The 15,296-nt window shown below is 46.4% G+C and overlaps 1 protein-coding gene across 1 annotated transcript; it reads right to left on the reverse strand.

The window, feature by feature from the left end:
• Positions 1-1,127: 1,127 nt before the first annotated feature.
• Positions 1,128-10,394, reverse strand: LOC135543110 (charged multivesicular body protein 2b-like). Its single transcript, XM_064970185.1, has 6 exons — positions 10,252-10,394; positions 8,970-9,061; positions 5,819-6,013; positions 4,086-4,188; positions 3,181-3,287; positions 1,128-1,962 (listed from the first exon to the last, which is right to left on the reverse strand). Exons 1-6 carry the CDS (start codon positions 10,283-10,285, stop codon positions 1,849-1,851), a joined length of 645 nt encoding a protein of 214 aa, XP_064826257.1. The 5' UTR covers positions 10,286-10,394; the 3' UTR covers positions 1,128-1,848.
• Positions 10,395-15,296: the final 4,902 nt, after the last annotated feature.

A 15,296-nucleotide genomic window follows, 5' to 3' on the forward strand; every position in this document is an offset into this window, starting at 1 on the left:
GAACAAGGAGAGGTGGGGCTAGGGGGGGTGGGAGAGGTGGGGCTAGGGGGGTGGCGGGACACAGGGCTAAGTGGTAATGTAATAACATGGAGATCCAGTCAGCCTCAGAAGCCCAGGTCTCCGTGGGACGCACAGGGAGAGGTGGGGCTAGGGAGAGGTGGGGCTAGGGGGAGGGGGGGCACAGGGAGAGGTGGGGCTAGGGGGAGGGGGGGCACACAGGGAGAGGTGGGGCTAGGGGGAGGGGCGCACAGGGAGAGGTGGGGCTAGGGGGGGGGGGGGCACAGGGAGAGGTGGGGGGAGGGGGGGCACAGGGAGAGGTGGGGCTAGGGGGGGGGGCACAGGGAGAGGTGGGGCTAAGGGGGGACACAGGAAGAGGTGGGGCTAGGGGAGGGGAGGGGACACAGGGAGAGGTGAGGTTAGGGGGGGGGCAGGGGAGGTGAGGCTATGGGGGGCACACAGGGAGAGGTGGGGCTAGGGGGGGGGCACACAGGGAGAGGTGGGGCTAGGGGAGGGCACACAGGGAGAGGTGGGGCTAGGGGGGGGGGCACAGGAGGGGGGCTAGGGAAGGGGGGGCTAGGGGGGGGACACAGGGAGAGGTGGGGCTAGGGGGAGGGGGCACAGGGAGAGGGGGGCTAGGGGAAGGGGGGGTAGGGGGGGGGACACAGGGAGAGGTGGGGCTAGGGGGAGGGGGGACACAGGGAGAGGTGGGGCTAGGGGGAGGGGGGACACAGGAAGAGGTGGGGCTAAGGGAGGGGACACAGGGAGAGGTGAGGTGGGGCTAGGGGGCTAGGGGGGGCAGGGGGAGGTGAGGCTAGGGGGACACAGGGAGGTGAGGCTAGGGGGGGACACAGGGAGAGGTGAGGCTAGGGGGGACACAGGGAGAGGTGAGGCTAGGGGGGGGACACAGGGAGAGGTGAGGCTAGAGGGGGGACACAGGGAGAGGTGAGGCTAGAGGGGGGACACAGGGAGAGGTGAGGCTAGAGGGGGGACACAGGGAGAGGTGAGGCTAGAGGGGGACACAGGGAGAGGTGAGGTGGGGCTAAGTGGTAATGTAATAACATGGAGAGTCGGCCTCAGAAGCCCAGGTCTCCGTGGGACACACAGGGAGAGGTGGGGCTAGGGGAGGGGGGGGGACAGGGAGAGGTGGGGCTAAGGGGAGGGGGGACACAGGGAGAGGTGGGGCTATGTGGTAATGTAATAACATGGAGATCCAGTCGGCCTCAGAAGCCCAGGTCTCCGTGGGACACAGGGAGAGGTGGGGCTTGGGGGGGACACAGGGATAAAGGTAAGGTAGTGGGGGGGGGACACAGGGATAAAGGTAAGGTAGTTTCAGATTCTACTGTTCATGCATTCAAAATGAAAAGATATGGCTGACAATGAGTGTTGTCCTTTACTTCCTGTTCTAAAACTCCACACAGGTGGGAAACCTGGGGAGGGGCGCGTTCAGTAGGACGAAAACGTTTTGCAACGTTCAGATAGGAGCGTGCTGTACAGAACAAAAACACGCCTCTCTGACGTGTAGAATGAGGCTCTTATTCGTTACATTGTATCAGCGACGTTCTACAACATTAGGCTACTGAACGTGGTGGCCCTGTTATTCAAAACTCACTCTCCTTGTGTGGCCCACTGCGTAGACCCAATACACTGCAGGACATCTACAACTACACCATGTGCCATCTATAGTCAGATAGATATATATATAAATATAATAGTGTCACTATATCCCAGAAAAGGCATGTCAGAAACTGAACAGGGGGAGTCGTGTGTGTGTGTGTGTGTGTGTGTCCAGGCACAGGGTATGTGTGTGTGTGTGTGTGTGTCCAGGCACAGGGTGTGTGTGTGTGTGTGTTAGTCCACTCCCAAGGCTTTGAGCTGTCGTTCGATGTCTTCGTCTGAGATGCCGTCTGATTTGGTGGCAGAAGAGGTGGGGTTGTTTCTGCTGGTTGAAGGAGCGTTCACCATCTACGATCAATAAGAACAACAAGTGAATCAACTCAACCTTGATTCTCTCAAGCGAATCAACTCAACCTTGATTCTCCCAAACGAATCAACTCAACCTTGATTCTCCCAAGCGAATCAACTCAACCTGGATTCTCCCAAGCGAATCAACTCAACCTGGATTCTCCCAAGCGAATCAACTCAACCTGGATTCTCCCAAGCGAATCAACTCAACCTGGATTCTCCCAAGCGAATCAACTCAACCTGGATTCTCCCAAGCGAATCAACTCAACCTGGATTCTCCAACCTGGATTCAAGCGAATCAACTCAACCTGGAATCAACTCAACCTTGATTCTCCCAAGCGAATCAACTCAACCTTGATTCTCTCAAGCGAATCAACTCAACCTTGATTCTCCCAAGCGAATCAACTCAACCTTGATTCTCCCAAGCGAATCAACTCAACCTTGATTCTCCCAAGCGAATCAACTCAACCTTGATTCTCCCAAGCGAATCAACTCAACCTTGATTCTCCCAAGCATACGCCATTCATAGTATTTCCACAGGACCAGTGTCCTGTCCAGGGGGTGTCCTGGTACATCAAGCTGCCTCACTACAGAAACAGGAGATAGACTAGTGTCCTGTCCAGGGGGTGTCCTGGTACATCAAGCTGTCTCACTACAGAAACAGGAGATTATGGCCCATTCTGGCTCAGACAAGGCTAACTTACTTTACTGAGTATTTCCATAGAGCTGCAGAATGACATCCCCAGTGGGACCTTAACCCAGTAAGACCCTAACCCAGTGGGACCCTAACCCAGTGGGACCCTAACCCAGTGGGACCCTAACCCAGTGGGACCCGAACCCAGTGGGACCCGAACCCAGTGGGACCCTAACCCAGTAGGATCCTAACCCAGTGGGACCCTAACCCAGTAAGACCCTAACCCAGTGGGACCCTAACCCAGTGGGACCCTAACCCAGTGGGACCCTAACCCAGTGGGACCCTAACCCAGTTGGACCTTAACCCAGTAGGACCCTTGTCAGCCAGACAGTTTATAATGCTAGATACAGGTCCAGTTTCCCGGACACTGACGAACCCTGGTTCTATTTCAGATCTACATCTGGGAAACCAGCCCCAAGGATCTCTTTCAGGGTTTAGTCTCTAGATTTATTCTGGCTTTATTAAAAATCAGGTACATCATCGAGAACACATTTTATTTGACAATAAAAACACCAATATCTCACCTTTCCTGATATCTCAATGCCGATCTCGTCCAGAACCTGGTTAACAATGCTATCAGACTCCTCCTCGTCTCCGGACTCGTCAAAGATCTCGTCCAGCGTGTCGTTAACTGAGAGAAGGGGACAGAGAGATGACTCCTATTAAAACAAACGCACGCACACACACACACACCCGGTCAAACATAGAATGTGTAATATAGATCCAGCCTTATCATCATGAGGACAACAACATAGAATGTGTAAAATAGATCCAGCCTTATCATCATGAGGACAACATAGAATGTGTAAAATAGATCCAGCCTTATCATCATGAGGACAACATAGAATGTGTAAAATAGATCCAGCCTTATCATCATGAGGACAACATAGAATGTGTAAAATAGATCCAGCCTTATCATCATGAGGACAACATAGAATGTGTAAAATAGATCCAGCCTTATCATCATGAGGACAACATAGAATGTGTAAAATAGATCCAGCCTTATCATCATGAGGACAACATAGAATGTGTAAAATAGATCCAGCCTTATCATCATGGAGGACAACATAGAATGTGTAATATAGATCCAGCCTTATCATCATGGAGGACAACATAGAATGTGTAATATAGATCCAGCCTTATCATCATGAGGACAACAACATAGAATGTGTAATATAGATCCAGCCTTATCATCATGAGGACAACAACATAGAATGTGTAAAATAGATCCAGTCTTACCATCATGGAGGACAACATAGAATGTGTTAAATAGATCCAGCCTTATCATCATGAGGACAACAACATAGAATGTGTAATATAGATCCAGCCTTATCATCATGAGGACAACAACATAGAATGTGTAAAATAGATCCAGCCTTATCATCATGAGGACAACAACATAGAATGTGTAATATAGATCCAGTCTTACTCAGCTCCTCTGACATCTCCATCTTCATGTTCTCCTTCTGGAAGTTCTGCATGGTCTGTTGCATCTTCTGAGGGTCCATCTTCTTATTGACAGCCTGCATGGTCTGAGACGGGAGAGGAGAGAGTCACATGGGCTGGTTACACTTTGCAAGAGGCAGGCAACCCCCATTACAATACAGCACACACAGAGACAGACAGAGACACAGACAGAGACAGACAGACGGACACAGACAGAGACACAGACAGACAGACAGACAGACAGACAGAGACACAGACAGACAGACAGAGACACAGACAGACACAGACAGAGACACAGACAGACACAGACACAGAGACACAGACAGATGGCAGAGACATAGGTGTCTACACTAGGTACCTCACACCCCCCTGTGGGAAGCAGCCCACTGATCCACACTAGGTACCTCACACCCCCTGTGGGAAGAGGAAGCAGCCCACTGACCCACACTAGGTACATCACACCCCCCCCCTGTGGGATGCAGCCCACTGACCCACACTAGGTACATCACACCCCCTGTGGGAAGCAGCCCACTGACCCACACTAGGTACATCACACCCCCTGTGGGAAGCAGCCCACTGATCCACACTAGGTACCTCACACCCCTGTGGGAAGAGGAAGCAGCCCACTGACCCACACTAGGTACATCATCCCCCTGTGGGAAGCAGCCCACTGACCCACACTAGGTACATCACCCCCCTGTGGGAAGCAGCCCACTGACCCACACTAGGTACATCACACCCCCCCCTGTGGGAAGCAGCCCACTGACCCACACTAGGTACCTCACACCCCCTGTGGGAAGCAGCCCACTGACCCACACTAGGTACATCACCCCCTGTGGGAAGCAGCCCACTGATCCACACTAGGTACATCACACCCCCTTGTGGGAAGCAGCCCACTGATCCACACTAGGTACATCACACCCCCTTGTGGGGAAGCAGCCCACTGATCCACACTAGGTACATCACACCCCCTTGTGGGAAGCAGCCCACTGATCCACACTAGGTACATCACACCCCCTTGTGGGAAGCAGCCCACTGATCCACACTAGGTACATCACACCCCCCTTGTGGGAAGCAGCCCACTGATCCACACTAGGTACATCACCCCCCTGTGGGAAGAGGAGGCAGCCCACTGACCCACACTAGGTACATCACCCCCCTGTGGGAAGAGGAAGCAGCCCACTGACCCACACTAGGTACATCACCCCCCGTGGGAAGAAGCCCACTGATCCACACTAGGTACATCACCCCCCTGTGGGAAGAGGAAGCAGCCCACTGACCCACACTAGGTACATCACCCCCCGTGGGAAGAAGCCCACTGATCCACACTAGGTACATCACACCCCCTTGTGGGAAGCAGCCCACTGATCCACACTAGGTACATCACCCCCCCCTGTGGGAAGAGGAGGCAGCCCACTGACCCACACTAGGTACATCACCCCCCCTGTGGGAAGAGGAAGCAGCCCACTGACCCACACTAGGTACATCACCCCCCGTGGGAAGAAGCCCACTGATCCACACTAGGTACATCACCCCCTGTGGGAAGAGGAAGCAGCCCACTGACCCACACTAGGTACATCACCCCCCGTGGGAAGAGGAAGCAGCCCACTGATCCACACTAGGTACATCACCCCCCTGTGGGAAGAAGAAGCAGCCCACTGATCCACACTATGTACATCACCCCCCCGTGGGAAGAGCCCACTGATCCACACGTACTTTGGTAGTGGTTGCCATGGCCCCTGCCATCTTCATCTGGGAGTTCATGAGTTTGGTCTGAGAGGACATGGAGGTGACCTTTGAACCAACGGCGTAGCTTCTGTTCTTCTGTCTCCTCAGCTGAAGCAGCTGTTTGGCCAGGATGGTACACGCCTCCTTGTTCCCCGTCTTCGCCATCTTCTTAATCTCCATCTCCTGGGAGACAACGTGCATTCGGAAAGTATTCAGACCCCTTTAGAGACTTTTTCCCTCATTTTGTTACAGCATTCTAAAATTATTTAAAATCGCCCCCCCATCAATCCACACACAATAGCCCATAATGACATCACAATAGTCCATAATGACATCACAATAGTCCATAATGACATCACAATAGCCCATAATGACATCACAATAGTCCATAATGACATCACAACAGTCCATAATGACATCACAACAGTCCATAATGACACAACAAAAACAGGTTTTAAGAAATGCACTGGGAACCTGGCACCATCCCTACGGTGAAGCATTTTTATTTGTTTAACCTTTATTTAACCAGGCAAGTCAGTTAAGAACACATTCTTATTTTCAACGACGGCCCTAGGAACAGTGGGTTAACTGGTCTAGGAACAGTGGGTTGACTGGTCTAGGAACACTGGGTTAACTGGTCTAGGAACAGTGGGTTAACTGGTCTAGTGGGTTAACTGGTCTAGGAACAGTGGGTTAACTGGTCTACGAACAGTGGGTTGACCGGTCTAGGAACAGTGGGTTAACTGGTCTACGAACAGTGGGTTAACTGGTCTAGGAACAGTGGGTTAACTGGTCTAATGGGTTAACTGGTCTAGGAACAGTGGGTTAACTGGTCTAGGAACAGTGGGTTAACTGGTCTAGGAACAGTGGGTTAACTGGTCTAGGAACAGTGGGTTGACTGGTCTACGAACACTGGGTTAACTGGTCTAGGAACAGTGGGTTAACTGGTCTAGTGGGTTAACTGGTCAAGGAACAGTGGGTTGACTGGTCTACGAACAGTGGGTTGACTGGTCTACGAACAGTGGGTTAACTGGTCTAGGAACAGTGGGTTAACTGGTCTAGTGGGTTAACTGGTCTAGTGGGTTAACTGGTCTAGGAACAGTGGGTTGACTGCCTTGTTCAGGGGTAGAACAACACCCCCCTCTAACCACTAGGCTACCTGCCTCCTCTACACTCTAACCACTAGGCTACCTGCCGCCTCTACACTCTAACCACTAGGCTACCTGCCTCCTCTACACTCTAACCACTAGGCTACCTGCCTCCTCTACACTCTAACCACTAGGCTACCTGCCTCCTCTACACTCTAACCACTAGGCTACCTGCCTCCTCTACACTCTAACCACTAGGCTACCTGCCTCCTCTACACTCTAACCACTAGGCTACCTGCCTCCTCTACACTCTAACCACTAGGCTACCTGCCACCTCTACACTCTAACCACTAGGCTACCTGCCTCCTCTACACTCTAACCACTAGGCTACCTGCCTCCTCTACACTCTAACCACTAGGCTACCTGCCTCCTCTACACTCTAACCACTAGGCTACCTGCCTCCTCTACACTCTAACCACTAGGCTACCTGCCTCCTCTACACTCTAACCACTAGGATACCTGCCTCCTCTACACTCTAACCACTAGGCTACCCTGCCGCCCCTCCACTCTAACCACTAGACAGGGGCTGACTAGCCTGGGTGACAGCCTGTTTTCGCCATCATGCCAACTTCTTGTCACTCCATTGTTATGTTTGGCATGAATGTAATGATGTCACAAACAGACGAGGTTTTCCACATGGACCCACAGAGCATCCGGAAAGAACTCAGACCCCTTGACTTTTTTACACATTTTCTTACATTACAGCCTTGTTCTTAAATAAACTTATGTTTTTTTCATCAATCTACACACAATATCCCATAATGACAAAGCGAAAACAGGTTTAGATATTTTTTTACAAATGTATTACAAAAAAAAAATATATTTATACTTATACTATACTTATTTACATAAGTATTCAGACCCTTTGCTATGAGACTCGAAATTGAGCTCAGGTGCGTCCTGTTTCCATTGATCATCCTTGAGGTGTTTCTACAACTTGATTGGAGTCCACGTGTGGTAAATTCAATTGATTGTACATGATTTGGAAAGGTACACACCTGTCTATATAAGGTCCTACAGTTGACAGAACAAAAACCAAGCCATGAGGTCAAAGGAATTGTCCGAAAAGCTCTGAGACAGGATTGTGTCGAGGCACAGATCTGGGGAAGGGACCAAAACATTTCTGCAGTATTGAAGGTCCCCAAGAACACAGTGGCCTCCATCATTGGAAGAAGTTTGGAACCACCAAGACTCTTCCTAGAGCTTCCTAGAGCCCGGACAAACTGAGCAATCAGGGGAGAAGGGCCTTGGTCAGGGGAGGTGACCAAGAACTCTGGCCACTCTGACAGAGCTCCCGAGGTCCTCTGTGGGGATGGGAGAACCTTCCAGAAGGACAACCATCTCTGCAGCACTCCACCAATCAGGCCTTTATGGTGGAGTGGCCAGATAGAAGCCCCTCCTCAGTAAAAGACACATGTCAGCCTGCTTGGAGTTTGCCTAAAGGACCAATATTGAACTCTTTGGCCTGAAAGCCAAGCGTCACGTCTGGAGGAAACCAGGCACCACTCATCACCTGGCCAATAACATCCCTACAGTGAAGCATGGTGGTGGCAGCATCACATCTGGAGGAAACCAGGCACCACTCATCACCTGGCCAATAACATCCCTACAGTGAAGCATGGTGGTGGCAGCATCAAGTCTGGAGGAAACCAGGCACCACTCATCACCTGGCCAATACCATCCCTACAGTGAAGCATGGTGGTGGCAGCATCATGAGGTGGGATTGTTTTTCTACAGCAGGGACTGGGAAACTTGTCAGTGTCGAGGGAAAGGGTACTGAGTAAAGGGTCTGAATACTGATGTAAAATGTGATATTTCAGTTATTTTTATAAAATAGGTAAAAATGTCAATCTTTTTTTGCTTTGTCATTGTGTGTGTGTGTGTGTGTGTGTGTGTGTGGATTGAGGCAGTCTGAATACACTGTACATTATCCATGACTCAGATACCCTCTGTATTCACTACTACAGAACAGACTACTACTACACCCCCACCAGTTGTTTTTCCTGTTTCTCCAGGGAAGATCTGTCTCTGGTGATCTGTCTCTGGGTTCCTCTCAGCTCTTTGGTCTGCTCCTTTATCACATCTAGACACAGCGGTGGGAGAGAGAACTTCAAGATCAGTACTAGGCCTTGGTAGCGGTAGGAAAGAACTACAAGATCAGTACTAGTTCTTGGCAAACAGAGGAGAAGAGAGAAACAATTGTTATTGTTTATTTCACTTGTTTTTGGCCAAAACATACGTTTCCCATGTCACTGAAGCCCTTTGAATTCTCTATACAGACCAGCGTACTGCTACGTTATTGTCGTTATGACTCTGTGGTTCTCTATACAGACCAGCGTACTGCTACGTTATTGTCGTTATGACTCTGTGGTTCTCTATACAGACCAGCGCACTGCTACGTTATTGTCGTTATGACTCTGTGGTTCTCTATACAGACCAGCGTACTGCTACGTTACTGTCGTTATGACTCTGTGGTTCTCTATACAGACCAGCGTACTGCTACGTTACTGTCGTTATGACTCTGTGGTTCTCTATACAGACCAGCGTACTGCTACGTTATTGTCGTTATGACTCTGTGGTTCTCTATACAGACCAGCGTACTGCTACGTTATTGTCGTTATGACTCTGTGGTTCTCTATACAGACCAGCGTACGGCTACGTTATTGTCGTTATGACTCTGTGGTTCTCTATACAGACCAGCGTACTGCTACGTTATTGTCGTTATGACTCTGTGGTTCTCTATACAGACCAGCGTTCTGCTACGTTATTGTCGTTATGACTCTGTGGTTCTCTATACAGACCAGCGTTCTGCTACGTTATTGTCGTTATGACTCTGTGGTTCTCTATACAGACCAGCGTACTGCTACGTTATTGTCGTTATGACTCTGTGGTTCTCTATACGGACCAGCGTACGGCTACGTTATTGTCGTTATGACTCTGTGGTTCTCTATACAGACCAGCGTACTGCTACGTTATTGTCGTTATGACTCTGTGGTTCTCTATACAGACCAGCGTACTGAAAGGCAGGCAGATAACACTTCCCCCCCCTTCAGATTACCTTCTATTTAAGGACAAAAACTAGTTCGCTTTTTTTTAAATAGAAAAACATTAAGTTTATTCAACATCCTGACTTGTAATAGGAATGTTCAGGAGTTCTGAGCCTACCTGTTAGACAGATGTGTAATACTTAACGTTACACTTTCTTATAATAAGAGACTGAGGCTAACTTTGCTAATGTCAGCTAGCTGAAACGCCGAGTCTGTGTACACTTACCATCTACTGTCTTTTTCTTGAAGAAGCCGGCCATGGTGACAGGCGATAATTTAGCCAAATAGCTATAATCCAATGCTATTTTAAAAAGGACACCGCCTGTGAATTAAACCAGACCACCGACTTGTTTATTTCCTGGTTCGAGAGAAGCAGGAAGTGCAGCACTTTAATGGGGGCGTTCGAGACAACCGAGAATAAAAGCGCTGCGCTCACACTGAGCCAAATCGCCTGGGTAGAAAGACAACCGCTGGGTGGCAGCAGATACCTAGTTCCATCGTCACACCACACCCACAGCTGCATGGGGATATAGCCAGCCAAACACAGAGCTCTTTACAGACTGTAAATAGCTTCCAGCTGACTCGATCTGTCTGTTCATGATTTGGGAATGGGTCTTGAATTTTAATAAGTATTGAGTTTTATTGCCAAGTGGGTGTTTCTTCCTGATAGTGACATTATGCTTGTGTTCATAACAAGTGGGAATATTGCTTGCAAACTGGGTCAACGATTTGTGTGGTTTCAAGTGCTTTGAACTTGTTGAGAACGCCGATTTGGCTAATGGCAAACAAGCAGCGGTGTCAACCATAAACTACAGCTTTCATGCTCCCAAACAAATTATAGTTAAAAAAAACATATCCTTTGTTAGATGAAATCCGTACTTTAAAAAAAAATAACGTTCATTAAATACAGCCACGGACTTGTTTCCTTGTTGAGATTCAATTGGCAAATTATCATTTTCTCGTGAGTTTCCATTTTAGATCAACATTAATGAGCGAATCGTCGGTGGTTGTTTTTGATTAACGTGTATTTGAAAAAGTACTGAATAAGCGTTTTCAAAATGTAAATTGGTTTTTGAAGTATTGACGTTGGAGCGAATTGATGTCATCTGAGCTGAAATTCCACAAAGCCTGGAATATACTGAGCTATATTATAGGCTTACATTCGTAAATTATATTATTTTATACTAATACAATTGCTCAGAGGAAGATATTTTGTTCAACAAGTAATACTTTTGGTTCTCAAAAAGATATGTGCCAAAATTATTGGCACCCCTGTTTTCAATACCTCACATTGTGAGGCTAATCTCCCAGTGTATTCTGCCATGTTTATCTCCCAGTGTATTATACTGCCATGGTTATCTCCCAGTATATTATAATGCCATGTTTATCTCCCAGTCTATTATAATGCCATGTTTATCTCCCAGTGTATTATAATGCCATGTTTATCTCCCAGTGTATTATAATGACATGGTTATCTCCCAGTGTATTATAATGCCATGGTTATCTCCCAGTGTATTATAATGACATGGTTATCTCCCAGTGTATTATAATGACATGTTTATCTCCCAGTGTATTCTGCCATGTTTATCTCCCAGTGTATTATAATGCCATGTTTATCTCCCAGTGTATTATAATGACATGTTTATCTCCCAGTGTATTATAATGCCATGTTTATCTCCCAGTCTATTATAATGCCATGTTTATCTCCCATTGTATTCTGCCATGTTTATCTCCCAGTGTATTATAATGCCATGGTTATCTCCCAGTGTATTATAATGCCATGTTTATCTCCCAGTGTATTATAATAACATGTTTATCTCCCAGTGTATTATAATGCCATGTTTATCTCCCAGTGTATTTTAATGACATGTTTACCATGTTTATCTCCCAGTGTATTATAATAACATGTTTATCTCCCAGTGTATTATAATGCCATGTTTATCTCCCAGTCTATTATAATGACATGTTTATCTCCCAATGTATTATAATGCCATGTTTATCTCCCAGTCTATTATAATGCCATGTTTATCTCCCATTGTATTATAATGCCATGTTTATCTCCCAGTCTATTATAATGCCATGTTTATCTCCCAGTGTATTATAATGACATGTTTATCTCCCAGTGTATTATAATGCCATGTTTATCTCCCAGTGTATTCTGCCATGTTTATCTCCCAGTGTATTCTGCCATGTTTATCTCCCAGTGTATTATAATGACATGTTTATCTCCCAGTGTATTATAATGCCATGTTTATCTCCCAGTGTATTATAATGCCATGTTTATCTCCCAGTGTATTCTGCCATGTTTATCTCCCAGTGTATCATAATGCCATGTTTATCTCCCAGTGTATTATGACATGTTTACCATGTTTATCTCCCAGTGTATTATAATGCCATGTTTATCTCCCAGTCTATTATAATGCCATGTTTATCTCCCATTGTATTCTGCCATGTTTATCTCCCAGTGTATTATAATGACATGTTTATCTCCCAGTGTATTATAATGACATGTTTACCATGTTTATCTCCCAGTGTATTATAATGACATGTTTATCTCCCAGTGTATTATAATGCCATGTTTATCTCCCAGTGTATTCTGCCATGTTTATCTCCCAGTGTATTATAATGCCATGTTTATCTCCCAGTGTATTCTGCCATGTTTATCTCCCAGTGTATTATAATGCCATGTTTATCTCCCAGTGTATTATAATACCATGTTTATCTCCCAGTGTATTATAATGACATGTTTACCATGTTTATCTCCCAGTGTATTATAATAACATGTTTATCTCCCAGTGTATTTTAATGACATGTTTACCATGTTTATCTCCCAGTGTATTATAATAACATGTTTATCTCCCAGTGTATTATAATGCCATGTTTATCTCCCAGTCTATTATAATGACATGTTTATCTCCCAATGTATTATAATGCCATGTTTATCTCCCAGTGTATTATAATGCCATGTTTATCTCCCAGTGTATTCTGCCATGTTTATCTCCCAGTGTATCATAATGCCATGTTTATCTCCCAGTGTATCATAATGCCATGTTTATCTCCCAGTGTATTATAATAACATGTTTATCTCCCAGTGTATTATAATGCCATGTTTATCTCCCAGTGTATTATAATAACATGTTTATCTCCCAGTGTATTATAATGCCATGTTTATCTCCCAGTGTATTTTAATGACATGTTTACCATGTTTATCTCCCAGTGTATTATAATAACATGTTTATCTCCCAGTGTATTATAATGCCATGTTTATCTCCCAGTGTATCATAATGCCATGTTTATCTCCCAGTGTATCATAATGCCATGTTTATCTCCCAGTGTATTATAATGACATGTTTATCTCCCAGTGTATTCTGCCATGTTTATCTCCCAGTGTATTATAATGCCATGTTTATCTCCCAGTGTATTCTGCCATGTTTATCTCCCAGTGTATTATAATGCCATGTTTATCTCCCAGTGTATTATAATGCCATGTTTATCTCCCAGTGTATTATAATGCCATGTTTATCTCCCAGTGTATTATAATGCCATGTTTATCTCCCAGTGTATTATAATGCCATGGTTATCTCCCAGTGTATTATAATGACATGTTTATCTCCCAGTGTATTCTGATATGTTTATCTCCCAGTTTATTATAATGACATGTTTATCTCCCAGTGTATTATAATGCCATGTTTATCTCCCAGTGTATTCTGCCATGTTTATCTCCCAGTGTATCATAATGCCATGTTTATCTCCCAGTGTATCATAATGCCATGTTTATCTCCCAGTGTATTATAATGACATGTTTATCTCCCAGTGTATTCTGCCATGTTTATCTCCCAGTGTATCATAATGCCATGTTTATCTCCCAGTGTATCATAATGCCATGTTTATCTCCCAGTGTATTATAATGACATGTTTATCTCCCAGTGTATTCTGCCATGTTAATCTCCCAGTGTATTATAAGGGGGGGAGGGTCCCTTCTAAATAATCAATGTTTCGGTGTCCAGCAGATCTCTTAATTCCAGCATGAGCGAGGAGGGTGTGGCTTAGTTGAAATTACAACAATTCCAGTAACAAGTGGTTTAGAGGGTGTGGAGAGAGGGGCCCAGATGAAAAGTAACATGTGTAAATAGTGGTTTAGAGGGTGCGGAGAGAGGGGCCCAGATGAAAAGTAACATGTGTAAATAGTGGTTTAGAGGGTGCGGAGAGAGGGGCCCAGATGAAAAGTAACATGTGTAAATAGTGGTTTAGAGGGTGCGGAGAGAGGGGCCCAGATGAAAAGTAACCTGTGTTAACAGAGGTTTAGAGGGTGCGGAGAGAGGGCCCAGATTAAAAGTAACATGTGTAAACATTGGTTTAGATGTGGTGTTTGGAGAGAGGGGCCCAGATGAAAAGTAACCTGTGTTAACAGAGGTTTAGTGGTTTAGAGGGATGAAAAGCGGAGAGAGGGGCCCAGATGAAAAGTAACCTGTGTTAACAGAGGTTTAGAGGGTGCGGAGAGGGGCCCAGATTAAAAGTAACATGTGGTGCGGAGAGAGGGGCCCAGATGAAAAGTAACATGTGTAAATAGTGGTTTAGAGGGTGCGGAGAGAGGGGCCCAGATGAAAAGTAACCTGTGTTAACAGAGAGAGGGGCCCAGATTAAAAGTAACATGTGTAAACAGTGGTTTAGAGGGTGCGGAGAGAGGGGCCCAGATGAAAAGTAACCTGTGTTAACAGAGGTTTAGAGGGTGCGGAGAGAGGGGCCCAGATTAAAAGTAACATGTGTAAACATTGGTTTAGAGGGTGTGGAGAGAGGGGCCCAGATGAAAAGTAACATGTGTAAACAGAGGTTTAGAGGGTGCAGAGAGAGGGGCCCAGATGAAAAGGTCAAACTTGGGACACAAGACAGAATACGGAACTCAACAGGAAGTGACTTTATTCGTGGACATGGAACCACCATCTCAATTAGTTAACGTGGAATTTATAGAAACTGGTCGGGCCAATAGTCTACTAATCATAGACGAACATCCAATTCTCTTCCCTACGAAGTTAAAACAGGGAGACGCGGTTAGACCCTGGCACCTTTTGCCGGCAGACTCATTTCACTGCTCAGAGCGACACACAAGACAACAAGACTCTTTCTGAATCCCTTTTCCATGAGGTTTCCAGATCTGGAATCTCTATTAAAAACCTTCTTCCTCATCAAACAGAAGGAACCTACGGTTGATGTATTTCTCTGCCCTTCGACAAGCCTTTCTTCTGAACTACGGTCTCTCTGCGGTGCTTCCTA

Source organism: Oncorhynchus masou, chromosome 7, assembly GCF_036934945.1.
Source record: "Oncorhynchus masou masou isolate Uvic2021 chromosome 7, UVic_Omas_1.1, whole genome shotgun sequence".
Lineage (NCBI taxonomy): Eukaryota > Metazoa > Chordata > Actinopteri > Salmoniformes > Salmonidae > Oncorhynchus > Oncorhynchus masou.

Bases quoted from the DNA above. Each gene is read 5' to 3' on its own strand.
- LOC135543110 (XM_064970185.1), bottom strand. From the start codon at position 10,285: ATGGCCGGCTTCTTCAAGAAAAAGACAGTAGATG. The intron at 6,014-8,969 runs GTGGGGGTGTAG...GTTGTCTCCCAG, and splicing joins AGAAACAGGAAAAACAACTG to GAGATGGAGATTAAGAAGAT. The intron at 1,963-3,180 runs GTGAGATATTGG...TATTGATCGTAG, and splicing joins GCATTGAGATATCAGGAAAG to ATGGTGAACGCTCCTTCAAC.